The 27,132-nt window shown below is 34.3% G+C and overlaps 1 protein-coding gene across 1 annotated transcript in view; it reads left to right on the plus strand.

The window, feature by feature from the left end:
- Window positions 1-27,132, plus strand: part of PRDM6 (PR/SET domain 6) — a 98,298-nt gene that overhangs the window by 64,890 nt on the left and 6,276 nt on the right. The window contains exons 3-5 of the mRNA XM_015821840.1: window positions 3,060-3,187; window positions 9,511-9,635; window positions 11,850-12,192. Coding sequence (XP_015677326.1) covers window positions 3,060-3,187; window positions 9,511-9,635; window positions 11,850-12,192 — 596 coding nt within the window. The remainder of the gene's footprint in view (window positions 1-3,059; window positions 3,188-9,510; window positions 9,636-11,849; window positions 12,193-27,132) is intronic.

Here is a 27,132-nt window from a genome sequence, read left to right on the forward strand (position 1 = left end):
GCATCGGCCTCCCACATATCTGAAGGACTATGTAACCACTATTCACCAAGGACGATAGCAAGAACTTTGAGGGGAGGGGTGTTGTGTTCTTTGTATTCCCCCCCCCTTAATCCCCTATGCATATCCTGATCACCCATTAAGGGTGATTGCCTTTCACCATTGATCGCCCATTAAGGGTGATTGCCCTTCACCATTGATCACCCATTAAGGGTGATTGCCCTTCTCCATCTGCATACAGTTTCATGCCCGTTGCTGGTTGGCTAACTAGCAATAGGGTCTTGCCAGCCAATGGAATTGTGTGATTACAAGCCAGGGGAATCCCATAAAAGAGGGCTCCCCTGGCCCAGAGAGCCAGTCCGGATTTACTTTATGCCTTGCCAATAAACCAAGAGCTGACTGTCACTCGACTCGTGTCTTACTGCCTGCGCGATCCAACAGGGAACCTAGTTGAAAATCAGATATCATAATCATGTGAAGACCTTGCTTAACAACAGCAACCAGAACTGCCGGGACTGTTGTTGCTAAGTGACACAGTCATGTAATATTGCCCTTTATGATCAGATCACTCATATATAGTTTAATATAGAAATTCATATATATTACCCCAAATATTTTATTCCTAGCCTTGTTTCAATTCAGACAAAAATGCAACACTTTCTATGGAATTATTTGAGCTATAATTGAACACCATAAATAAATAGGATTTTTATACTCTGAAAGTTTTATTAATTAATTCATCATTAATTAATATTAATTAATATTAATTCCTGGTATCAGCAAAAAAGAGTGAACAATTCTCTATAAATTATTACTGCACTCTGACATTATTTTGTTAAAACAAAAGTTTAATTACTTTGTTAAGAGCACAATCCTATGCATTTGTATTTAGGAAATAAAACCTATTATGTTCAACTGGGTCAAGAGATAGTGTGTACAATTGTATCCTATTTCTGGCTAAAATAATACAGTGAAATATTTAATAGCCTACTTGTGAGGAAATTTTTATTTATTTATCAACCTTGTTTAAATGTGAAACTATACCATTACTGTAATTTGCATTGCATGATGATATTGGTATACCAATGGTATAAAATGGTGTAAATGGAATTTTTACATGTTCCATGTAAAGTCTGTTATACTTACTCTGGTAAATAGAAGTTTCATTATTGTTTTTTTTTCCTTTTTTTAGGTATAAGATAATAACATTTCTTTGCTGCCCTAAATTGCTCTGTGCTATACTAATGATGTATTTGTAAATATGTTCAATGTTCTTTTTTGTCCAGGTCTTACACACTTTAGAATCTGCATTTATTCCATAACATTTCAATATTTTTATTTTATTCCTTTATGACACATTTCTGTAAACTTATGTATGGGAAATTACTGAATCCTTTTAAAATAGTATTGACATAAGTTAAATATTTTCCATTGAATTAGCTTGGACAAGTACTTTGTGTATGTAGACAATCTTTTTGTGTGTACAGTATTTTATAGATCATAAATATTATAGTAAAATAAAAATAATTCGTTTTTATAGAATTCTTGGTGACAAGACTTGAGGGAGCTGCTTTGGATTCTTGAAGTAATAATTGTTAGTTACTACAGCTGAATTCTTTAAATATTGACAAAATACATTTGTAATATTGTTTTAAAGCTTTTAAATTGTAAATAACCTTTAGGGGCTTTGAGAGTTAAACTATGACTCAATCATTTTGCCCCTCAATTCCTAGAGGCTTTGATTTTCAGTTAATTCTTTTTTTTCATATCAACATAATACAATTATTAAATATATTTTCACATACTGATACGTATTTTCACATACATTTGAGTGCTGGGGAACCCTGTTGTTAACAATGGTAATAATTAGCAGTTCTGCAGTAATTTGAATATATCAACTCACAATTTATTCTAAACAGGTGAGATAACTTAAAATAAAGATAAAGTTTTATTTTTATCTTACTTTAGCATAAGTATACTTCAGTTAGTTTGAAGCAGGAACTATGGACCCTAAAAAGTCTCTTTGCTTTGTTTTCAGTTAGGTCTTGTCTTTCTAATTCTCCATGGAACCAAAAAGCTATGTAACTAATGCCACCAAAAGAAAGTATTAAACATTCACAATATTATTTAACAATCTTTAAAGTTTAAGTAATAATACTAGACCCTTGACTATGATTTTCCTATCAACATGAAGAACATACATTTTTTTAAAAGATATTTTTTTTCTAAACAGGTTCCCACCTTCTCGGAAAATAACTCCATGTAGAATATATGTGCAGAATTTGTACACTGTTCAATAAGCTTTATCTAGAAATAGAGCTGGATATTTTTTTTTTTTGTCTGAGAGTCAGGATAATGCTAAGTGAAAGGAAACAATCTAACTTTTCTAAGGCTTCTTTCTATCATTGAAGTTGTAAATAATTTTGCTAAATTCATCTTCAGGAATTAATGCTTATGAACGTTCTCCAACTCAATGTAAAAAAAATGTCATTTTTTTTCAAAGTGTCCTGTTTAAGTTTGAATCCTCAGTGTTTCAGTTATTAATATCATTTCTTCAGTTGGATGGTATGAAGGAATGTCATACATTTCTCCCAGGATGACTTCTCCTCGTTGTCCGCCTTATTCTTTAACATTTTGTAACTTGCCTTGGGAAATACAGGAAAGACTTTAGCAAAGCGACAGCAACAACAAAATGTTCAGCAAGTACTGACCCTTGTTCAGCCTTTCCCATTCAGATTCCATATGTGTACGCTTGTGTGTTTATATGACAGTTCATTATTTAAGTTTACTCTGTCAAAATAGGTTAAATATTCTTTGGGAACTATGGCTGCATCTTTGATACATGAAAAGCATGCTAAATATAGGAAAGACTAACCTGATAAGAAAAGCATGACAGACTGCTACCACGAAAAATATTTTGTCATTTGTTTCCTCTGATTTCTGAGAGCATTATATAAGCTGTGAAATCTCACTGCAATAAATTTCCGAGAGTGGCACGTAGCCACAGCAAATATGACTGTGGATGATTCATTCTAATGACTTGACTTCTGACCTATTTACAGATATATGACCAAGATGGGACACTACAGCACTTTATTGATGGTGGGGAACCCAGTAAGTCAAGTTGGATGAGATATATTCGATGTGCACGGCACTGTGGGGAACAAAATTTAACTGTAGTCCAATACAGGTAAGTTCCACTTCAGCTTATCCGACAAATATTTCAATGTATTTGCAATAGTACGTATTTTGTCAAACAAATATGTGTCAGCAAGCAGCAACAACAACAACAACAAAATGCCATGTGAATAGTATTTCACTGCAGCAAAAAAAAAAATGGCTTTGTAAATTCTCTTACGATAAGAAACTGTGCTTACCAGGTTGCATCTAGAGGTAAGTGATTTTTTTAAAAAAACGAATGCAAATGCTTTTGGGCAAAAATTGCACTGAAATCATATGATGATTTTCTGTAAGTATAAGAATAATCAATCACCTGAACTGGCTGATTGCATAATATCAGCTAACATAAGGAACTTCAGAAAGCATTAAACATGCTTGCAATCAGGCTGTGTCCTGCAAAAATTTTGCAATTGTTTAGAAAACAAGGCCAGTGCAAAAATAGAATTTGATCCACATAATTGAACTGTCCTGCTTTTCATTTGGCAGAGGAATTCAGATTTAAGGCTCCAATCTTAAAAATAGACTACGAACCACGTTAGATTAGACTAAAACTTCATTTATTTATAATGTACATACTATATGCATATTGATTGAAAATAACCCCTACAAGGTTCAGTTGCACTTATTCCAAGTAACCTTTGCCTATTCTTTGTCCCTCAGCAGCAACTCTGAATTTAGCTGTATTGTCCACTGATAGATAGGAAAATTGTCTAATTCCCTTTCAAGGTCATCTGCCAGTTAAGTTCCAACTGCTAATTAAACTTAGCTTGCATTTTCCAAAATGATTGTAGGAAACGGCTAGAAAAATGTATGTGTTAATGATGAGAAATATAAGTCTATAATGCATTTACGTCTGAGTTTTCTTATCTGCAAGAGACGCCACACTCTCATGGGGTAAAGAAACTAATCCTTTGAAGTTTCCCAGTGGCTTCACTGAGTGTCCAACAAAACCAAACTAAAGAGAATGGAAGAGAGGAACAATCCCACTGTGTTTATTCAAGTTTGTGGCTTGTTTATCAGACAATAGTTCTGGATGTATCTCTTCTGTGCAGTTGTGTAGACCTAATCCATTCTTGGAGAGAAAGGCTTGTGGAACACGGGCATTGCTCTGCATAGTACAGCACATGTTCTTTCAAATGGCATGTAGGCTTGAAAGGTTTAGAACTTAATTGCCTTTACTCACAATAAAAACTATCAGTTCCTCTGTGGAAAAAACAGAAAACTTTGTAGACACACCTTCTGCTAGCACCTGGTCATTAGCTATAATTATCTAAGAAATAAAGGTCAAACATGAGAAGTTGTATCTGGATGTATTTGCAAACAAAATCATCCAGTAAATGTGCTGAATAGATATATGAACTTTCAGTCAACAATATTTCCCTTTTAAACTCCCCCTTTTAAAGCAGCAAGATATTTATATCAAATAACTGTCTCCTAAATCAAAGAGCATTAACCTTAGTGTGCTGCAACGCACTTCCCACAGCAGTTTTGGGGGGCTAAAACAAAAAACTACCATATGAGCTGAGATTGTGCCCCTGTGGGCAAGGGGCCATTGAAAGTGTAGCTCACGTCCAGCTGTACTGCATCTTCTATAAGGCTCAGGGACTCAATTTATAACACCTTATCTAATAAAATATCTGAGAAACACTTATTTTTATTTAACATACTGTTATCAGATCAGTATGAAGTAGTTTCTCTGAATGTTGCCAAATTCTGCTATGCTGTATGTAAAATTAGGCAAATTTTAACTGCCCACTGTTAATCCACCACCAATCACAATATATTATTCTGTCTTTTACTTTTACTTTTTACTATTATTATTGTCTTAATGCTTTTATTTGCTGGTCTGTGACCATAATAAAGATTGATTGATTTCCCTTTTAAATTCAGAAACAATGATTTGACATGACTAGGCATTATGGCAATATCGCATGGCCAATTTGACAATTGCTATATTAGCTTCTTTGTTTTGTTTTGCTTTGTTTTGTTAAAAAGCATATACTTTTAACTTTCTTTGTATTGACAAAAACTCATTTTCACAGATGATTAGATAATAAGATGAATAAAAGTAACTTCACAATCTGGAAAACTTTCATGAATGCAATGGTCATTAGGCCTTTCTTTTTTACAACTTAAACATGAAAGTAAATAATAGGAAATTAAAGAAAAATAACATTGCCAGTTTGGGCCACTAAACATTTTCTGTAAGAAGAAAGGTTTCAGTATAACATTATTAGTAAAAGTAGGGTGTGGGTCCCTTCATGAAGAATTCATCCTAAATGTTGATAGAAACATAGACTGGTCTGTGAGTAGTTCCTTCTGTAGGGAGATGACGTTGAACAGTTTTATCCTGTGGCTGGATTGTTTTAGTTCTTGGGGGCTGTTTCTCTGAGGTTTTAATGTCAGCTCTTCTTTTAACGTGGTTTATTCTTTTTCTTTTGTTCACTGTGTTCAGACTGATTTGACTGATTACAAATAATTTAATCCATAGCAAAACTAAAATGGAAATTAATACATTGTTGTCATAAAGAGTACATTATTTACAACTGTTGAAGCACATTGGAGAGATTGTGGGATATGACAATGCACCATATGCCACATCAGCTATGGTGCTAGTGTGATGGCAATTCCTTCATCCATGTCTGCCACTCAACTTGCCTAAACAATGGAGTGTAGATGGTATGTTTGTAATTGAGATATTTTCTGATCTACTAAGACAGTTGTGAACATATGTTGTCCTTATGCAGAACCCTGTGTCACATCTGATATACTCTTAGAGGAAAGAGAGAAAGAGAGAGAGAGAGATGAATGATGTCGTACTTCAGCTTACTCTTTCTAAGAAGAGTGTAGAAGAGTCCTTCTAGTCAGCAGACAGAGTTGGTCGCATAGGAGCACTGTTCTCCCCAAATTCACTAGCTTAAACTGAGCATACTTGCAAGCAAAAAGACAAATTCTAAATTAAAATGCAGCCATGGGAAACCATTAAACATCTGTCAATATTAAACAGATCTTATAACTCCCTGTTCATTCTGTAATTGTTGCTTAGAGTTTTCTATCTTGATCTGTTTTCCATTGCCTTTAAAAACAGTTTTTAAAAAAACCTGGCATCTATCACCAGGGACTACATCCAAGTGTAAAGAAATAATAAAAAAAAAAAACGTTAGACCCTGAAAATCCATCTAATTTTTATTGTAAATGGATGTCCTCCTCACTGAAAGTCAGATGGTTTAAATTCATTCTGTTATGATTTGTAATATCTAAATGGAATTTTCTTCAAAGAGCTCTTGATTGATTGACCCTTAGCTGAACGTTTTGTTTTTATTTTGAAGCTGACAATAATGTTTGTTGGCATGTGTTCTGCTTCAACTGCGTTGGGACGCCACGAAGCTATCTTTATGAGTCATCCAACCACAATACTAAATACATGTCAGCAAAGGAAATATTATCCGAAAGAGGAAAAATCCCTTTGATGTACTTCAACATGCAGAGATTTCTGCAAGTTTTGGAAGCTCTGTGAGCTTGTAAGGAATGGTGTATGCTTACACTTTTTTCCCTCTTTTTTTGGCCTACTCCTCAGAGACCACCCATTGCTCGAAAACAGTTCAGTTCTTTCAGCACCAAAGTGTGTCATTGGGTTTTAGCACATTCATTTGCTGGGCTGCTGTGTTTATGTTAGGTGAAGCCAAACAGAGAGATGAAAAGTTACAAGGGTGAAGTACAAAGTAGACTGTATTTTTTTTTCAAAGTCAGGAGATGCGGGTGATTTATAACTCTGCCCCAATTTGATTTTTATGTAATGGTGGAAAGAATTAATAAAATGTGCAGCTTGGGTGAAAATAGTGGGAGGGGTAGAGAATGAGGGCAGGAGAGAGAGCAAGGCTTGAGTTTTTGTCAGATATTCATAGAAGGTTGGGAAAAAGCATTCTGCTTAGCCAGCAGTGCCCTCCTGAGACAGGGTGGCAGTACGCGAGGAAAGTAACAAGATAAATGAAATTTTTGCAGCTGCTCGTAAAATATTGAGAATCTGCACTTTTTTTTATTGATCTTTATGATCCTGTTGCCAAGAGCCACTTTGCGGTGACAAAATATGTTGACAAGTGCATATCTCACTGCCATGAAAAATGTGGTTAAGGATTCTCCTTATGTCGGCAGTGTTACACAAGAAACAAATTGCACCACTCTGGCCAATTTTTTACAAAGAGACTAAATTTAAGGCTTACCATCCCTGCAAGCTTTTATCTCAGACTTCAGGCTTTAAGCAATTCTTCACTGCAGGAAGCAGTTCGGATTCAACTTTTTCAAAACTCCATTTGTATCTATGCTTCACATGAGGTGGTGTTATAAATGGCCCTTCCTTACTTCTATGGCTATATCATTCTGCAGGGTGTTACTCCAGGTAGAAAGGAATACTCATCTTGTATTTATTGAATTGCTATCTATCATATATAAGGATGTTTTATGTTACTGTAACTGGTTTAAGTGACAAGCTACAATGTCAAGATAATTTTTCTTTTGGCTTCTAAATGCCTACTTTCAGGTTGGTTTCACCACTGTCTATAACCTCCCCTTATTGTTTCAGCTTGCAAGCTTCTTTCTAAGAAAATATTATATTAGCTACATTATAAAATCATACATAAAGAGAAGTATGAATGAATAAAGAAATGGATTACCAGGAAAGGTCTGCTTTGTGTAGCTCTAATTTAGTGGCCATTCCTCTGTTCAACTTGTACAAATCTCAGGTTGTGCTAAGCAATGAAGTGATAGCATGGCTTGGTGCAAGCAGATGGATTTCCTTTGAGTGGGTATGTATGTGTGTATGTGTCTCTGTATGCACACATGGAGCAAGGCAGAATTTAAATGACTTTGAAGAATTTCAATGTATAATACATACAGCATCGCCTTGCTTAAAACAGTTCAACTTTATTCAGGCTGCAAAGAAGACAAAGAAAAGTTAAGGAATTCCATTGAGTTAATTACATTAAAGTTAACTTTCAAAATGTTCAAAAATATTCACAGGAACTAGCTTCCCAGCATATAATTGTTACTGATGCTATTATTTTCGTAAAAATACACTTGGAACATTCTGACATGCCAGAAAAATGACTTTGCTGAGAAATTATGGATCTGTTGTTCAGTTTTGACTACTGTATATTAGTGTCGTTTAAAAACCTGCAAGATTATTCTGGATTCTCTGTCAAAAAAGACACCGTAACTTATTTATTATCTGTAGAATCCGTTCTAAGCCACTGAATGCTAAGAAACCAAATAGGTGCCTTTTTATGCCCGGAATATCTCATTTTGAAATGTCACATCAACTATCACCAGCTGGTGGAAGCTCTTTATCTGCCAAGCTATCAGCAGGCAAGCTGGGAGTTTCCATGATGGTATTTTTCTCCATTAGACCTCTTCAGGGGGTTAGTATTACTTTCAAAAACTGGACAAGTATGCTAGTTAGGTATTATATACTTAAAATATATTTGTAAGCAAAACATTGCAAGGTGGAAAAATATTTGAAATATATGGGTTTTAAAAATATTTTTAAAAATTGTCCTAAAAAGATGTTGAGCACTATTTAGTATCAGGCATCTTTAAATAATCTTAGCTATTACATAACTTTCTGCTTTGTTTTCGTGCTTTTGAGGGATACTAGCTACAATTTAATTCTTTATTTATAACTCAACTTCCATAAATTAAAAAAGTATATTGCCTGAAACAATACTTAATTTTCAAAAATACATACAGTAACACACTTTGACTATGCAGAGTAGAAAAGATGAAGCTTCTTCACATTGAGTTTGATTTCTGGTGACTAGATGGAAACATCCCTATAGTTTCCTTGTTAGCAAAACCAAAGTGTTTTGCCATTGCTGCCTTCTGGGATTTTGTTTTGATTTCCCTGTTTAGCCTAAAGACTTTGATATCCTAGTGGTCTCCCATTCTATTATTAGCCAATTCAGAACTTGACTTGCTTTATGAGACAAACAAGTGGTTAGCAACATGCAGCCACTTGCTGAGACCCACACATGGTATTGAACTTCAAAATGCCCTTTATGGCAGCCGTTGTATCACAATGTAATAGCTGTCACCCATCATCTATTAGCTTTCCCCATCACTTTGGTATTTATCTTCACCTTAAGATGCAGATTGATACTAATGTGTATGTCCCGAGATTACTGTTTCAATTACGAGGAATCAGGTCAGCTAGACATGTGATATCTGGGACTGCCAGAATTCATAGAAAGTTTTCACTCAGGTGATCAGGAGGATGCACTTTAATAAAAAAATATCCCGGGGTCTCATTCATTCTTTCTTTCTCTTTTGTTCTATGACCAGATCAAATATATTCTACCGAGCTTGCATGGATATTCCCAGAGGCACTGAGTTGTTGGTGTGGTATAATGACAGCTACACATCTTTCTTTGGAATCCCTTTGCAGTGCATTGCACAGGATGAGAACTGTAAGTGTCACTTTACCTAAAAATAGTATCTTATGCATAAATGATTTGTATTTGGATTAAAGTAGATCCCTGCCCTATCAATTGAACCATGTCAACAAATACGAATTTTCCACCTTCGATATGAAAAACTGTTTTGAAGGTGCTAACTACAGGAACTAATATTATGATACTACAAGACATGGCATTATTACTTACAATTATAATACACATTTGTTGTATTTGAAGACTATTAACTTGAGGTTTTGCAAGACTATTAACTTAAGTACTGCCACACTAATCCATGAAAAGCAGTTGATTACAAAAAAGACTTTTATGAATAGAAAGGTTATACCTTTTCTTTCCATTAAGATGTTAGTTAAGATCTGAAAAACCCATCAGTTTAGTGAGCATTATGAAGCAATATCAATCTTATAAATCATTGTGAAATATTAGACCAGCAGGGAAATTTATCATTTAGTCTATCACAAAAGTTAGTGTGTCCTGAGAATGGTGCCACATCCCTATTGTGTACACAGATACTTCTCTTGATAAACACCAGGTTCTGTATCTTCTTAAATTAAAAAAAAAAAGTGCTGCCAGTTGTTGCATATAAAGAAACATATAGTCTTATGTTTAACCTGAATGGGAGTGGTTTGCATTTAAAAGAGAGGGATCTGGTAAAAAAAATATTTTTGCATCAGCTGTAATGTTTTCTAGCCACTGCGTCATAGACAGTCCCAGATGCTAGATCAAACATCCACAGATATATAATGGGGAGACAGAGTACTATAAAAACTAATGCAACAATATGTCCACCTTTATTTGCTCCCATGCCCTGTAGGTAACTGAACCTGTCATGAAACAAGCATTTAAGACAGAACTCAGCCTGTAGTTTTGATTGTTTTTGTTTATACTGCATCCATTCCCCCTCCCCCTTTCTCCATTTTGCAATATGTCAAATTTCACATGATAAATTCCTAAACAACAAACTTCTTCTCTGGAAAGTATGATAGGTATCAGTGGCATTGATACCTCTTCTTCTCTGGAAAGTATGATAGGTATCAGTAGCATTCTGTAAATGAATAAGCAACCATGATTTTTAAAAAATGTAATAATTAGACCTTGATAGTTCCAAATTTTGAACTAGTGCATTTAAATGGGGGTAGAATGAGTTGCCATCTCTGTTCCAGATGAGAAAGTACATGATATGAAGTGTAAGCAGTCATTGATATTATTGGTTGCTGGATATATAATTAATTTTATGGTTTCTGAAATATGTCAATTACACACAGAGACACAGTTGCAAACAACTGTAATTATTTTAGACATCTGTGACACTTGAAAAATTGAATTTCATTTACTCACTTTCTCTGTACAATTTAGTATATTGCTCTTATTCATGTCTACTCAGACATAAATTCCATCTCATGAACAATGATTCTGAGTGGCATACAATTAAAAAGTGTAACAACCAAATTAAAAACAAAGAAGAATTTAAGGGAAGGGATGTGGACAATACCCATCCTATCTGCTTTGAAAAGTGTTTGTTTGGAGAAAATATACAAACCATCCAGATTTATTCATCTATTCATCTGCATTGAATTGCCTGGCTAATAAATTGTTTTTCTTCATATGTTTGTGTAAATTGTTTGTTTGCTACTAATTGTATATCAATTTTTCATAATGAGTTTAAAAATTTGCAAAGGAGAAATAATGAAAAAATCACCTATAAATATTAGATAGGTATATCCAAGACTATTTCACATTCTTATAGTGAACTAAACTTTGTTGCCATTATTATGAAAATGGTGATAAAATTCTGAAAATAATCAGTTGGAATGTATCATCTGTGGTAAATAAGATTTTCCACTTTTCTAATGTGTCTGCAAACAGAAAACAGTCACAATGCTAAAATAGTCTTTTTTGCATTGCTGTTCTTCCACTTACATGATGTTCGTGGCATAAGGAAATATCTAGAAATATAAATCTCAGATTTGTTTTTGGATTTTTTTTTACCACTTCCTGACCATCATACAGGATTGCATGTGTAGACCAGGGAAAATTTCATTGCAATGTTCATCTGTTTATCTCTACAATTAGAATTCAGTGCTTTATTGTAAATACAATGAAAGATAAATATATTATGGTGTGTGTTTATGCTAATATTTTTTTTTCATATTTCTGAAGGCTGTGCTATAATGACAGGAATTTTCTTTTTCTTCCCCCACCCCCCAGTGAATGTTCCTTCAACTGTAATGGAAGCCATGTCAAGACAAGATACTCTCCAGCCATTTAGCAAAAGTAGCAAACCGCCCTCTGCCCCTCCACAGCGATCCATAGTCTTTCCACAGACTCCATGTAACAGGAATTTCTCTCTTCTGGATAAATCGGGTTCTCTCGAATCAGGATTTAACCAGATCAGTGTAAAAAACCAACGAGTCCTCGCAAGTCCAACATCAACAAGTCAATTAAATTCTGAGTTTAGTGACTGGCATCTTTGGAAATGTGGGCAATGCTTTAAGACTTTCACCCAGCGGATCCTCTTGCAAATGCATGTTTGTACACAGAACCCTGACAGGTAAAAACATGGACACTCTTTACTTCTGTATCTGCTTATATAGGCAACATTGCTTTTGTTTTATCAGGCTGACACTCTTTTCAGCAGTGGAGGGTTATTAGCAGGGAACCTGTGCAGTGCAATTCATCTGCTGCTATATGAAATATACAGATAATAGCTGTAGGTTAGTGTTATTATTTGTAAAAATATTGGGTACCTAAAGACACAGATAAGAGAAAATGGCTAAGAATATAATCTAGGTTTGGTACATCTCTTGGAAAGTGGAGGAGGGGGACAAAATAGAAGGAAAATATATGGATATACCAGATGGGAAAAAAGAGGTCAAGATAATTAAAAGTCATTCTATCTTTGAGAGATAATATAACTTGTGGCTCAGCAGCTGTCATAGCCATTTCAGGGTTCACCTATAGTGTGCAATGTGTATGAACTTAATTAAGTACTAAGGGGTAATGAATTGGAATTTTTTGCTTAGCACTATTTTTCTTCAGAGCATGCAAAGTCATAAATCGTGCAAAGCTGTCAAAAGGAAATACCTACTCCACTAGTGATGTGGAGGAAAACAGATGCCATTTATTCAATAAACTAATATCCACACCGAAGAAAAATGTTGACTAGATACCTCAGAGTCAAAGTTGGTTGAAAGTTTGTCAATACAGAATTTTATGGCCATGAACTGACGATGAAATTTAGCTGAACAAGTGAATTAAAATTTCAGGTACTCTGACCAGTGGCCCGGTAGAGATAATGGAACTATTATTTATGAATCAAATCTGCTTTATTTGACAATCTTGATAGCTGGCAGCACAAAAGGCAAAAATCAAATTAACCCAATAAAAATATTGTTTGGGATTTTGTTGTTCCTTTAGTGACAAAGAGGTGCTTTAACAAAAATGATTGAATGTCCTGGAACAATCATTTGAGAAACAATCCACAAATATTGTTCTTATGCTACTTCAGTGGTGAAAAGGAGCCTTAGCAGATTAGAGAGAAGTTTTGAAAGCTGATGTGCCATTTTATTAAACATTAATGTTTTCATTGCTGAGTATAAATCTTTTATCATTTTATCATTAAAATACATTAATCAGGCCTACTACTATAGAACATCAGGTTTTTTTTCAGTAAATCTTCTATATGGGTTTTGCATGAGAACAAAATAATACATTTATTAAGGGAACAAAAGACCTTTTTAATATTGCTTGAAAATTTCCAAAGGAATTTCAATTATTCAACCAGAGATCTAAATATGAATGGATGCATAGATCTCTCAATTTTTTTTGTTCATTTCAATAAAGTGAATAGATTGCATGGGGAAATATGTATTTAATGGTAATTTCTCCACTAAAGTACATTAGCTAATTTTCCAAAATATTTATGCATGTACTGTAGTGTACATCAAATATTCTGTGCCTGCAAGAAATCAGATCTTTGGATTAAAGTCAATTTCATATTACTATTTTCACTGCATTAAAATGTGGAAAACATTGAGCCATAATTAAAGAATCTACAATAACAATTTTGAGGATTTAAAAACCAAGATAGAATGCCATTTTTTTTTCAAATTCAAGTGTCCATTGCCTTCCAAAATTAATTTATTTGCACACTTAATCATACTAAATTATAATAATGTTCCTAAGCATGCACCAACCTATCGCTGAATCTTAACTGTAATCTTGTACTAATGCTGAAGTAAGTCTTCAAACAGCAGCCATGTAGGTTGTTTGGCTCTAAGATTAGGCATAGTCTGAAGTGAGATGAAGGAAGAGTTTTTTCATCATCTTTTACAAAAGAACAATGTTTGAATTTATCTGGAGATTCTGCATGTATTAAGGAGATAGAAAAAAACATGGAAATTCATTGGTACCTCTGCTTGTTAGTAGTAATGGAAATCTACACCAGTTATTTTTAGTTCTGGTACTCATACAACTTATATATTCTGGGGCCTTTTTCAGATATTACAATAAGAAAGTGGTTAGGAAATGTAAGATATGAATAGTCCAAAGTATGCAGGGGTAGTAGAAAGTACATCTTTCAATCAATAGCCAGGAACAATAGCAGTGAGTATGTGTACTTTTTTCAGTTTTCCAAAGGTGTATATTAAGATTAGCAAGCTAATTTTTTCTCACCAAATAATGATAATTGTATTTGTGAGAATATTGTGCTTGCACTTTTTGTCAATGTTTTTGTAGTTGAGTAAAGCAATTATATAAAGCGTGACTCATAGTCAATATCACTATAGTGTCATTGTTCACCTGAGAAAATGTAGATTGGAATACAGTTCTTGAAACTTTTCACTGCCAACAGATCTACATTGAGCTAAAATAAGTGTTCTTGAAGGTGAAAGTTTGCTTCCTCTCATCTTATGCACTCCCAGCTGCTTGGGGGAAGGGTTAACTCACTAGTAGAAAAAGGCTCTAACAGCAATTCATGAGATTAGGGCAGTGATGGTGAACCTTTAAGAGACTGAGTGCCCAAACTGCAACCCAAAACCTACTTATGCATTGTCAAGTGCCGGGTGGGTGTGGCCCATTAGCTGGGTGTGGCCCATTGGCTGGGTGTGGCCCATTGGGTGGGCGTGGCTGCGGTGATAACGGCAGGCTGGGTGGGACTAAAAAGTTCAATCAATCAATTCCAACTTTGCAAGATCTTTTTTTTCCTGCAAGAAGTTGAAATTGACTGATTGAACCTTTTTTTTTTTTTTTGCACATGGTGGCGAAGGCCTAAAGTGAAAAGGTTTTATAAAACCCAGCTGAAGGCCTAGGACTGGGGCGATGGTGCGCATGCCCACAGAGAGGGCTTTGAGTGCCGCCTCTGGCACCCGTGCCATAGGTTCGCCACCACTGGATTAGGGGAAAACTTTTCTTTAAACATTTACTCTACACAAGACAGAACTGGATAAAATCTCATTATAAGCAGCTTTCTGGGCTTGCTTTCTGGACACAAAAACTGGATGTAATATTAAAATTGTTCTACAAGAGTAGAGTTTGTCTGTTGAGAGTAGAGACAGCTAGGGGAATAAGGACATCTTGGAAATTGAGATTATCACACTTTTATATCAAAAGAATAGAGACAATCCTTAAATCTTTCTTAAGAAACAATGGGCTTTGGTCAACTATTCTTCTATCTTGTAATATATGAGAAGAATTTCATTTTTTTGCATTTCCTATATATACAGTCTAAACATTTTTTCCCTCTGCATTACTTAAGAACTAATTTATAGATTTGCTGGAAAATTATTTGTGGATTCAGTGTAAAATATCTTGTAATAGATGAAGTGAATAAGGTTTTCCTATCAAGGTTATAGATGTTATGCAGTGCAGAATATTGGAGTCAGATTTGGGGACAATCAAGGAATTTCCCCAGTGCATGTATTTACAATTCTAGGCGAGCACTTGTAATTCTTGTAATATGTATATTAACACTGTCACCATGTATGATTAATAATGTAATTAGCATTTAATGATATGTAATTATTAGGCCCATACGAAGCACACAGCTTCACTTCGAGCAAAGTGATTCACTGCATGGAGATAAAGAGGACACCTTCTTCATTTTAATAAAGCCTTTTATGCAGCCTTCAACACTGGGCTAATATTGTGAGAAAAGACTTCTCTTGGACTTCTGGCCCAACACTATCAAAGTGCTTAGGGCATAGGAAGCTTAAGAATCCTCTCATGTCTAGCCTGAAAGACCTTCAGGACATGTTGGTAGGGTTTAAACCTCTGACTTGCACTGTGGATTTGTGCACTGTCAAACCTAATTTAGTATAGAAGCACATCAACTGAGCTCTGCAGAAAAAGTCTGAAAAGAGGTTCCAGAGTAGAGTGAGGTAAAGCACTACTGTCACTTTGCTCTTATAAATGTGATGATTTTGCTTTGCAAAACAGTAGGACCTCATGCTTTGTTCCAAGTTGCACTGAAGCAAAATGCTTCATAGAAACCATTGTTCAAATCACTCAAAGGATAGTCACTGTTGCGATTATTACTAAAGAGTGGAATATGAACCTTGTGTAACTGTTCTTAAATCACCAATAAAAGGACTTTCTAGTCATGTTCTCCAAGGCAGAGAGTCTAGAACACCAGAACAGATTAAAAATCCACCTGCTTTGAGAGGAACACCCTTGACCCGCCAGTGCTTTGACCCATCCCTTTCACCATTGTTTCTGAACAGGAGTATGATAGACCTTTTTCTATTTCTCAACGGTAGCAAAAATAGGTTTGCAGATGCAGTCGGTTCCTCTTAAGTCATGCCTGGTTATTCACTAACGTGCACTGGTTTATGGATATTATGGCTGGTTGCTCAAGTAGATTTGACAGTAAAAAAAACTGTGAGTGATTTGTGCCAAGAATAGAGACATTCAGTGCCTGTAGCATGATTATAGTGGCAGAGTGCAAATGCCTTTCTACATAAAGAATACATGGCATTTCAAAAGGGAGAGGAGTTATTTTGCAGATACCTTTTATTTCCACTGAAAGAGAAGAAATATATTCATCAAATGCATGGTGTTTTGACCTGTTTTCAGTAGTAATAATAGTAGTATAATATAGTACAGCATTAGTATAGTAGTAACTTTTAATTATCTCATTTGCAATATATATTGTATGAATATTTTTATTTGGATTTTCTATTCCCGTTTTAGACAATAAGTATATATTTTAATTTAAACCCAATATTTTTTCTTTTAATTAGAAAAAAATTAAGAAATCATCTTACTATGGTTTACTATGATTGATTATTTCTAGTTCAAATAATTGACTTGTTTCCAAGATACAATTACACATCTTGTGCTGTTTCTAATAGCTCTTCTATAGGGCAATACAACAGCCTTCCCCAACTCTGCAGCCAATCCCTTTTAATAATAATGCAGTAAAAGGGTCTTTATGATATAGTTTGAATTCTGTAAAAAGTATTATGTGCAAAATTAATGGCATTATTTTTTCAGAGTAATAATATGAGAACAATGTATAATGTTTATTTATATTAATTAATAATTGATTAATCATATGATAAGATATATATTGTATTATATTATTTTAAAAGCAGCAGCTTCAGCTTTTAAAATTTATGGTAGACAGTGATATCCCCAGGGCAGAAATTAAGTATGTTCAAGGTTTGTATGTAGGCAATGTTGAATTTTATAGTAATTAGATTTTTTGGAAACAGTTTTCACCGTTTTGGTTACACAGTCTCTTACCACATGTGGGAGGGGAACAAAAGAGGTTCTGTCTCGTATAAAAATGGAATAGGACTTAGAAAGCCGTTCAGGCTGCCATCTTCATTTTTTTTTTACACCTCCTTCTCTCCGTAGATGCTGCTTTCTCTTGCACTAGAATCTATTTTTTAAATTACTAATTAATTTAATGCTTCTCCTGAAATCAACTTAAAGTCTAAAATTTAGAAGCATAACTAGAAGTAATTGGCCAAGCGGTTTCCAAGATTTGGTTTGGTTGTTTGCTTGTTTTGCCTGGTTCTTGGCAATCTTACCCATTATTCCATGAACCAGGATTAGAAATCCCTTTTCTCTTCTGTTTTTCTGCTGCAGAAATTCCCAACAATCCCATTTGGGGGGCTCCAGAAAGGGGTAAGCAGAAGCCTTCAATCAAAGTGATATTTTTTTTAAAAAAAAAGCATAACTTTTTCATAATGCATTTTAACTAAAAAAAAAAAAAAGCAGTTCTTACAATACACATCATTATTTTTTAATGTCGTGCACAATCTACCATGCAATTTAAATGATTAATATATATCTTTTAATATACATATATGGATATTCTCCCTGACAGCTTCATATATATATATATATATATATCTTCAAATATATTCTTCAAATATATATATATATATATAAACATTTGCATCAAATTTTAATTTAATAAATTAAATGTTATGTGTATAATATATTGATGGAGTAATAAATACAGTATGTTCAAGCTTGTATCATGAGATATGTGCTAATGCACATAGTCCTCGACTTACAACAATTCATATAGTGACCCTTCAAAGTTACAACGGCACTGAAAAAAGTAACCTATGACCATTTTTCACACTTATGACCATTGCAGCATCCCCATGGTCACTTGATCCAAATTTGGATGCTTGGCAACTAGCTCTTATTTATGACAGTCTCAGTGTCCTGAGGTTATATGACCCCCTTTCGTGAGCGATCTACTTAACAACTGTGGCAAGAAAGGTCACAAAATGGGGGAAAGACTCACTTAAATGTTTCCCTTAGCAACAGAAGTTATGGGCTCAATTGGGATCGTAAGTCGAGGACCATCTTTATGTGCAGCACCTCCTGTCATCTATTGATGAGCACATCAGATCAAATATGTTTCATCACACATCTGATGAGATGTGTGTCATGTCATGACACCACACGTTACTAGGTCTTGGGAGGAGAAATGGAGGCAGTTGGCCCCTGCTGAAGTCAGAGGCTGAGTTCCGGCTGTGTCGCTCTTCCTGTCATTTACTTTGGTTCACTGATGTGGACCTTTTACCGCAAACAAGTGTGCCATAGAACAGAGGTTGAAAAACAACGTCTTAGACGAGCCTTGTGTTTGTATTGTGATGGTATGTTGACTTTTCTTCAAATATATTATTTGAAGTACCTTGCTTGATTTTAAGAACAATGCAATCTTGTCCATCATTTCTATTTGATAATAACTACCCAGAAATCACAAGCAGCACATGAGAGCAAAAGCATCCACCTGTTCATATTTCCTATTATATGATATTGTAAGGTCACTGGCCCTTGGCAAAACTTGAGAACTCATAAAAAAAATTCAATCATGAAAACTCAAGCAGAGGCTTCTTAAAGGTACAGCACTTTATTTTCGATTGAAATAAGTCCTGGGTGGGAACACAATCTGAACACTGGCAGCAGTTGCGTTCAGAAGTGCCACACCTTGGAAAGTTAGTAGCAATGCTTTATAAACTTTGTTAGCCAATGAGAATCAGACAACAGAGTCGTTACATTATAATGAAGACATCAATCATTCCTGTACACTCCTTTATTCCTCCTTCAGTACATCTCATCCATGTACATGTTTCCCACACTTGTATGAAATTTTTCCCCTGACGCAAACGTTGATTACAGAAGCGAGATAGCAATAGTTAGGCTAAACAATTTCTTTTTCTTCCAGTTACAGAACCCTTCAATATTTAGCAATATATGTTTAAAATGTTTCAAGTTACATATGTTATCACCAAAGCACTTTTATCCATCCCCTACCCCATTTCTGCAATAGCCATGATAGTAGCTTTATTCACTGTAGGTTATCTTTCTTGTTCCCATCACATTTTTGAAGAGAATGTAAAATAATAATGAACACCTTACCAGGATTTGTTCCTCTGAGTATATCTTGACTATAGAATCAAAAAACTGATAATAAATTAAATTTAACATTCAATTCTTCTTGCATAATTACTTCTAAAAAGCTTGTAGAATTACTTGTTTGTAGTTTAATATTCTAAATAAGTGAAGTATTTCTGTCTATTATCATTATGATACAACTGAATATTACTTGCTTATGCCAATAATCTTTTCTACTTTACACGAAAGCTTAGATTTAACAAATATGAGCAGAATACCTGGAAGGGACTTATTTGACAAAAATATTTTTCCCCTTCATCTCATGAGGTGATTTCATCATAATATAGCCTCTGTTACAGAAAATTACTTACTATTTATTAAGTAAATCACTGAGCAGTCATTATGCATTTTTCTATAAAAAATGATAGTCTTGAAAGTATAGTATCTGCAGGTTTGCTGACAAATGTTAAAGGCTTAGTATATCTCCTATTCAGTTGCAATTGTTTATAATAGAATGATTTGATTTTGCAGGAAAAAAATCACCTTGAAATAAGGGATTAATTGATTTTATTTAGTGACTAATTTGTTTATTGTGGTACCAGTTAAAAAATAGATAACCAGGGGCTAATAAATGTTAATGATCCCACTCATTCTCAGAAAATCAATTCATGATGATTACACCACATCTTGGTTGATCTTTTTACTAAAAGAATCTAATACTAAAAATATCTTATTACAGCAGATTATTATTATTAAGTGCTTCAAGAAAAAAGAATATACATAGTGAAATATCTAATCTTTGGTAGATTTTTATATGTTTGACTTATCAGCTTCATTTTATATATAAAATGAATAGTTCCTTTGAACAAAAACTGAAATTGCTTTCCAATCATAAAAGTAAGCATTAGAATATAACAAGTTTAATATGTAGTATTAATGCAATGTAAAATATCTGATTTTTTGGAAGCCTGAAATCTATGTAAATTGAGTTTGTATGAAAGGCACCTACTTCCAAACCTTCAACATCCAAAAATGTTATATACATTGCATGAAGTCTGAATGCCAGGACAAGGGGGGGAGGGAATGAAGAAAGAAACATATATAAAGGTTCCATTTATTAATTATGTAAAAGAAAGAACAAAACAAGTGAGTGTACTAAAAGACATTATGTATTTTTTAATGAACTTTGCTCATCCCAGTGGCAAGCAAAGGTTAGGATTTCAAGAGCTCAGAGATACAGTATGTCCTAATGAAGTGCCCTCAGACCTTTCCACTTCAAAGAGCAATAATGTCCTGTAAATAGATACTAGAACAAGGAATTGAGAAATCATATCTATCTATCTATCTATCTATCTATCTATCTATCTATTTATCTATCTATCTATCTATCTATCTATCTATCTATCTATCTATCTATCTATCTATCTATCTATCTATCTATCTATCTATCTATATGTCATCATCATCATCATCATCATCTGTATCTAATCTATGCATGCATAAATCTTATTTATTAGTAGCATTACCATTATAGTAACTAGTAATGCTCTTTATGGTACAGTAAAGTTCTTTCCGGTAGTTCAGTAGAAAAGAAATGAATTCTTTTTTCCTCTTCCTGAAAGCATTTACATAAGAAATGATCAAATAATGTTTGGAAATCTGATTATTATTAACATAGGGAAAATTAAAATCCCTAAATAATTTCAATTCAACTGGTATCTTACAGCTATAGAACTTTATATTTGAAACTTGTTGTGGAACAGACATCACAGATTTTACAGTGCAATTAAATATTATGTCATAACTTGATAACTGGTTTCGATCCAATAATTAGTTCGTCTTTTTAAGACACTAGTCACGAGACTTCGTGACATTTTATTATCATAACCACTAGTCACTACGTTCATCAGTGTTAATTCGTCAGGTCGACTTCTTACTCCCTATTGTAAATAACATGTGAATTAACTTAACAAGACATACGGACCAGTGGATTGTCTCTTTCCTTTGCTCTTTTGTTTTAGCTCTTCAGCACTATATATTTGTTCAGAACAAAATGCTGTTAAGACATCAGTGTACATTAACATTAAAAGAACAGGTTTAACGAATTGTAGCTTAAGCTGCTTGTTCCTCAGGACTAAAATTATTGGGGCACCTAAAGATATATATCCTTATTATTATTATTATTTTAAAAAGAGGTTGGTAGAGCTAAATATAAATAAATAAAACAGCCAGTTGAGTAAATATGCTTAAAGCTTTGAAGTTTCCATTGGCAACATAAAACATTTTCAACAAAAGGAAACTACAATTTGTAGTTGTCTAGCTAAAGGCAAAACAAATGAATTCTTTTTTCTAATTTTGGAAAGTAAAATTTAAAAAATGTAACTATGAAATATGACTTCCAAGATGTATACAGGAAGACACAATCCAGGTTTTTCTGCAGCTATAAAGTAATATTTATTCTAGCTTTGAAACAGCAATATAGCTATCTGAGCCTTCTTTGAGGCAAAACATTATTTCCATTGAAGAAGTGTTATACACCCCCTTTAATTGGTCTTCTAAATCAACCCCACATGTCATAATGAAATCTGCTAGATCAGGCCCAACTGAACACCTGCAGCAAGGAAGAGCTTATCTTTTTCTAAACATTTAATTCTTTTACTATATACTGTAATTCTTACCACTGGAAAAAGATTTGTAATGTTCAGTGGAAAATCAACCTACTGTATAACTTAAAACTATTTGTATCTGACTTCAGGTCTAGGGTTTTATATGATAGTCCTTCAGATACTTGAAAGGTGCTATCATGTGTCCTCTTCTCTAATGAACTTTCTTGTAATTCATATTGTCCCATGAAAGGCCTAAAGGATATTGGGTTTTTAATATATCTTCTCTGTACTTCTTTAATTTTTATTGCACCAATGTTTTGTATCATCTGTTTTGTATGCATCATTTTGAGACTGACAGGCAAACACAGGGTACATTTGTAAATTGATATAATATAGATGTCTACAGCACTATCCATATACATGTACAGCACACTCTGAAACATGACATGAGGAAGGCAGTGCAAAAAATAGAATATGTACGTATTTCAGTTACATACTCTGATGTTTATGGAGATTCTCAATCATCCAAGTCATAGTTGTCCCAAAGGTGCTTTTTCAGGAGGTAACTGGACTTCCTTGTTTTTCTTTGAAGAACTTTCGCTTCTCATGCAAGAAGCTTCTACAGCTCAGACTGGATGGTGGGGAATGCAAGGATTTATATTCCTTGTAGACAACTGGTCATTTGCATTCTTTTAGAGAGTGGCTGAGGCCACTTGAAGGTTTATCTGTGTCCTCAGGGTCACTTGAGTAGTGCGAATGAGTGTGGAGCCTTCTTGGAACTGCTGAAAGGACTGTGTTGTACACTGGAGATAGATGATGTTGTATAGCTCCCCCTCTGTTGAGATTTAGCAGTCCATCTGCATTTAAAAGACAAAGATCACTCTTTTGAAGACAGCAAAGTCCACATTTTGGACAGAGAAGACTGCTGGTTTGAAAGAAGGGTCAAAGAGGCCATCTATGTCAAAATTGAATAGCCTCTCTCAACAGCATTATTTTAGAGACATCATCTATCTCCAGTCTACAACACAGTCCTTTTAGTAGTTCCAAGAAGGTTCCACACCCTTCTTGGTGACCCTGAGGACACAAATAAACAGTGGCTTCAATGACTTTCTAAAAGAATTCAAAAGACCAGCTGTCTGCAAGGAATATAAATCCTTCCATTCCCCACCATCCAGTCAGAGCTGAAGAAGCTTAATAATAATAATAATAATAATAATAATAATAATAATAATAATAATAATAATAATAATAATAATAATAATAATAATAATAATAATTTAATTTGTACCCCGCCCTTCTCCTCACCGGACTCAGGGCGGCTAACAGCCTTATAAAACCACAGTACAATAAATATCCATTAAAACCAAATTAAAAGAAAATATTTGAAAANATAATACAGTATTGAACTATTGACCAAAGCTAGGTTATTAATCAAGCAGAAAAATTCTGTGATCAGTGCTCTGAAGCACTGTAAAATAATAGTATTGGTGATCAGTGATGCAAGTAGTCACAATTAAGCAGTCCAGCTGAAGAATGAGGGATAACATTTATTGTACACTTAATTGAATTGTTCTGTATGCCTGGTCACCGTTGTCTCTCTCCTTTGCTCTTTTGTTTTAGCTCTTCAGCACTATATATTTGTTCAGAACAAAATGCTGTTAAGACATCAGTGTACATTAACATTAAAAGAACAGGTTTTACGAATTGTAGCTTAAGCTGCTTGTTCCTCAGGACTAAAATTATTGGGGCACCTAAAGATATATATCCTTATTATTATTTTTTAAAAAAGAGGTTGGTAGAGCTAAATATAAATAAATAAAACAGCCAGTTGAATAAATATGCTTAAAGCTTTGAAGTTTCCATTGGCAACATAAAACATTTTCAACAAAAGGAAACTACAATTTGTAGTTGTCTAGCTAAAGGCAAAACAAATGAATTCTTTTTTCTAATTTTGGAAAGTAAAATTTAAAAAATGTAACTATGAAATATGACTTCCAAGATATATACAGGAAGACACAATCCAGGTTTTTCTGCAGTTATAAAGTAATATTTATTCTAGCTTTGAAACAGCAATATAGCTATCTGAGCCTTCTTTGAGGCAAAACATTATTTCCATTGAAGAAGTGTTATACACCCCCTTTAATTGGTCTTCTAAATCAACCCCACATGTCATAATGAAATCTGCTAGATCAGGCCCAACTGAACACCTGCAGCAAGGAAGAGCTTATCTTTTTCTAAACATTTAATTCTTTTACTATATACTGTAATTCTTACCACTGGAAAAAGATTTGTAATGTTCAGTGGAAAACCAACCTATAACTTAAAACTATTTGTATCTGACTTCAGGTCTAGGGTTTTATATGATAGTCCTTCAGATACTTGAAATGTGCTGTCATGTGTCCTCTTCTCTAATGAACTTTCTTGTAATTCATATTGTTCCATGAAAGGCCTAAAGGATATTGGGTTTTTAATATATCTTCTCTGTACTTCTTTAATTTTTATTGCACCAATGTTTTGTATCATCTGTTTTGTGTGCATCATTTTGAGACTGACAGGCAAACCCAGGGTACATTTGTAAATTGATATAATCTAGATTTCTACAGCACTATCCATATACATGTACAGCACACTCTGAAACATGACATGAGGAAGGCAGTGCAAAAAATAGAATATGTACGTATTTCAGTTACATACTCTGATGTTTATGGAGATTCTCAATCATCCAAGTCATAGTTGTCCCAAAGGTGCTTTTTCAGGAGGCAACTGGACTTCCTTGTTTTTCTTTGAAGACCTTTCACTTCTCATGCAAGAAGCTTCTACAGCTCAGACTGGATGGTGGGGAATGCAAGGATTTATATTCCTTGTAGACAACTGGTCATTTGCATTCTTTTAGAGAGTGGCTGAAGCCACTTGAAGGTTTACAGTATCTGTGTCCTCAGGTCACTTGAGTAGTGCGAATGAGTGTGGAGCCTTCTTGGAACTGCTGAAAGGACTGTGTTGTACACTGGAGATAGATGATGTTGTATAGCTCGCCCTCTGTTGAGATTTAGCAGTCCATCTGCATTTAAAAGACAAAGATCACTCTTTTGAAGACAGCAAAGTCCACATTTTGGACAGAGAAGACTGCTGGTTTGAAAGAAGGGTCAAAGAGGCCATCTATGTCAAAATTGAATAGCCTCTTTCAACAGCATTATTTTAGAGACATCATCTATCTCCAGTCTACAACCCAGTCCTTTTAGTAGTTCCAAAAAGGCTCCACACCCTTCTTGGTGACCCTGAGGACACAAATAAACAGTGGCTTCAATGACTTTCTAAAATAATGTAAATGACCAGCAATCTTCAAGGAATATAAATCCTTCCATTCCCCACCATCCAGTCAGAGCTGAAGAAGCTTCTTGGATGAGAAGGCAAATGTCTTCAAAGAAAAACAAGAAAGTCCAGTTGCCTCTTTGGTACATGCTCTTATATTTAAGATAAGTAAGAAGTAAGTACTGGGGTGTTCAAGGAACTCTAGCATTTAAGATGGACATAATGGTGGAAATCTGGGGATGGCAGCAGACAATAGTGAGGAGCCTTTTTAGATATCAAGAGCTACCTGAATGTTGTTGCAGAACAAATTCTTTTCTATACTTAAGCACCAGGATAAAGTATAACTCTGAATTAAAACATCCTGGATGTGCTCCAGGAAGGGCACAACAGAAGTTTATGTATCGTATATTATGGCAACTCAGTCGTGTCCAAAGTATTTAATTTTCTTTAAATACCTTACTTTAAGTTCTTTACAGTTGCTAACCAGAGCTGCACATCACACTTAGATAAAGCCTGAATTCATAGATATATAGGATAATTTGGGGCAGTAGATCAGTATAACTTATTTTTTTAACCTTGAAGCTTGACTTATCCTGATAGAGCTACATCAATATGGAACCCATAATTGCATTGGGTAAAATACTATGGTGGGAAGGAGAAGAAAGAAGATTAGATTCAGTGGTGTATTCCAAGTAAGAGTGACTCTTATGATCAGATCACTCTTTATTTTCTTAATCTGAGCATTTTGGGAATCAGGTAAAAGATTTGGGAACAGAGAGCTTTAGTTATTATTATTCATTGTACTAAATGTCTATGGAGATTCTCAGACATCCATGTCATAGTTATCCAAGATGCTTTTTCATGAGGCAACTGGACTTCCTTGTTTTTCTTTGAAGACGTTTCGCTTCTCATCCTAGAAGCTTCATTGCTGAAAGTCATGAAAAAGCATCTTTGGGATTCATTCTACTAATTGTTAGCCTTTCATCTATGACAATTGTACAACAAAGTGAACTGTTTTAACTGGATGATTGGCTTGATGCCTATTTTCTTTTGAGGAAAATACCAGTACATTTTAGACTATTCTCTTCCTTCAACCAGGGCTTCAGTTGCAATCCCATTCTGGAAAGAGTATCATTGTTTCTCATTAACACACTTTTTCCATTTGCACAAAATAGATTCAGTCGAAGTGTCTAAAATTTGGTATGGGTATTTGTCATAATAGGAACTATTTTCATGATAAATTTTTCTTCCTAATTAAAATAACCTGAAGTTCTTTTAAAACAAAGAAACATTTTAAGAGAGTGTAGATTGGAAAAAAAATCTTAGCACCACTAATTGATTCCATACTAATAGCAAACTCTGAAAGAATGGGCCCATTGAACTTCTGGAACCAAGGTGTCATGTTTTTCTCTTGCTGCCAAGCAAATCTTTTTTGATAGTCACATGATTAGAGATGACAGGAAAATATAAGAAATGTTAGTTTCAATTCATGGAGGTCTTCATAAATATTAATTATTACCTTGAACTGAATTTCTGCTTTTAGGACTACAGTCTGCAGAGAACTTAAGTAAAAATATTTATATTTTCATTGCATTGCTTTTGTGGATATTAATAGGATTTTAAGTAAACATGCTTTTATATATCTCCGCCCCCCCCTTTGATTGGCATAATCATATGCAAAACTAGCTAGATATGCTTCAACCTTTATATTATTG

This window comes from Protobothrops mucrosquamatus, unplaced genomic scaffold, assembly GCF_001527695.2.
Source record: "Protobothrops mucrosquamatus isolate PMUCROS unplaced genomic scaffold, P.Mucros_1.0 scaffold1407, whole genome shotgun sequence".
In the NCBI taxonomy this organism is placed as follows: Eukaryota; Metazoa; Chordata; class Lepidosauria; order Squamata; family Viperidae; genus Protobothrops; species Protobothrops mucrosquamatus.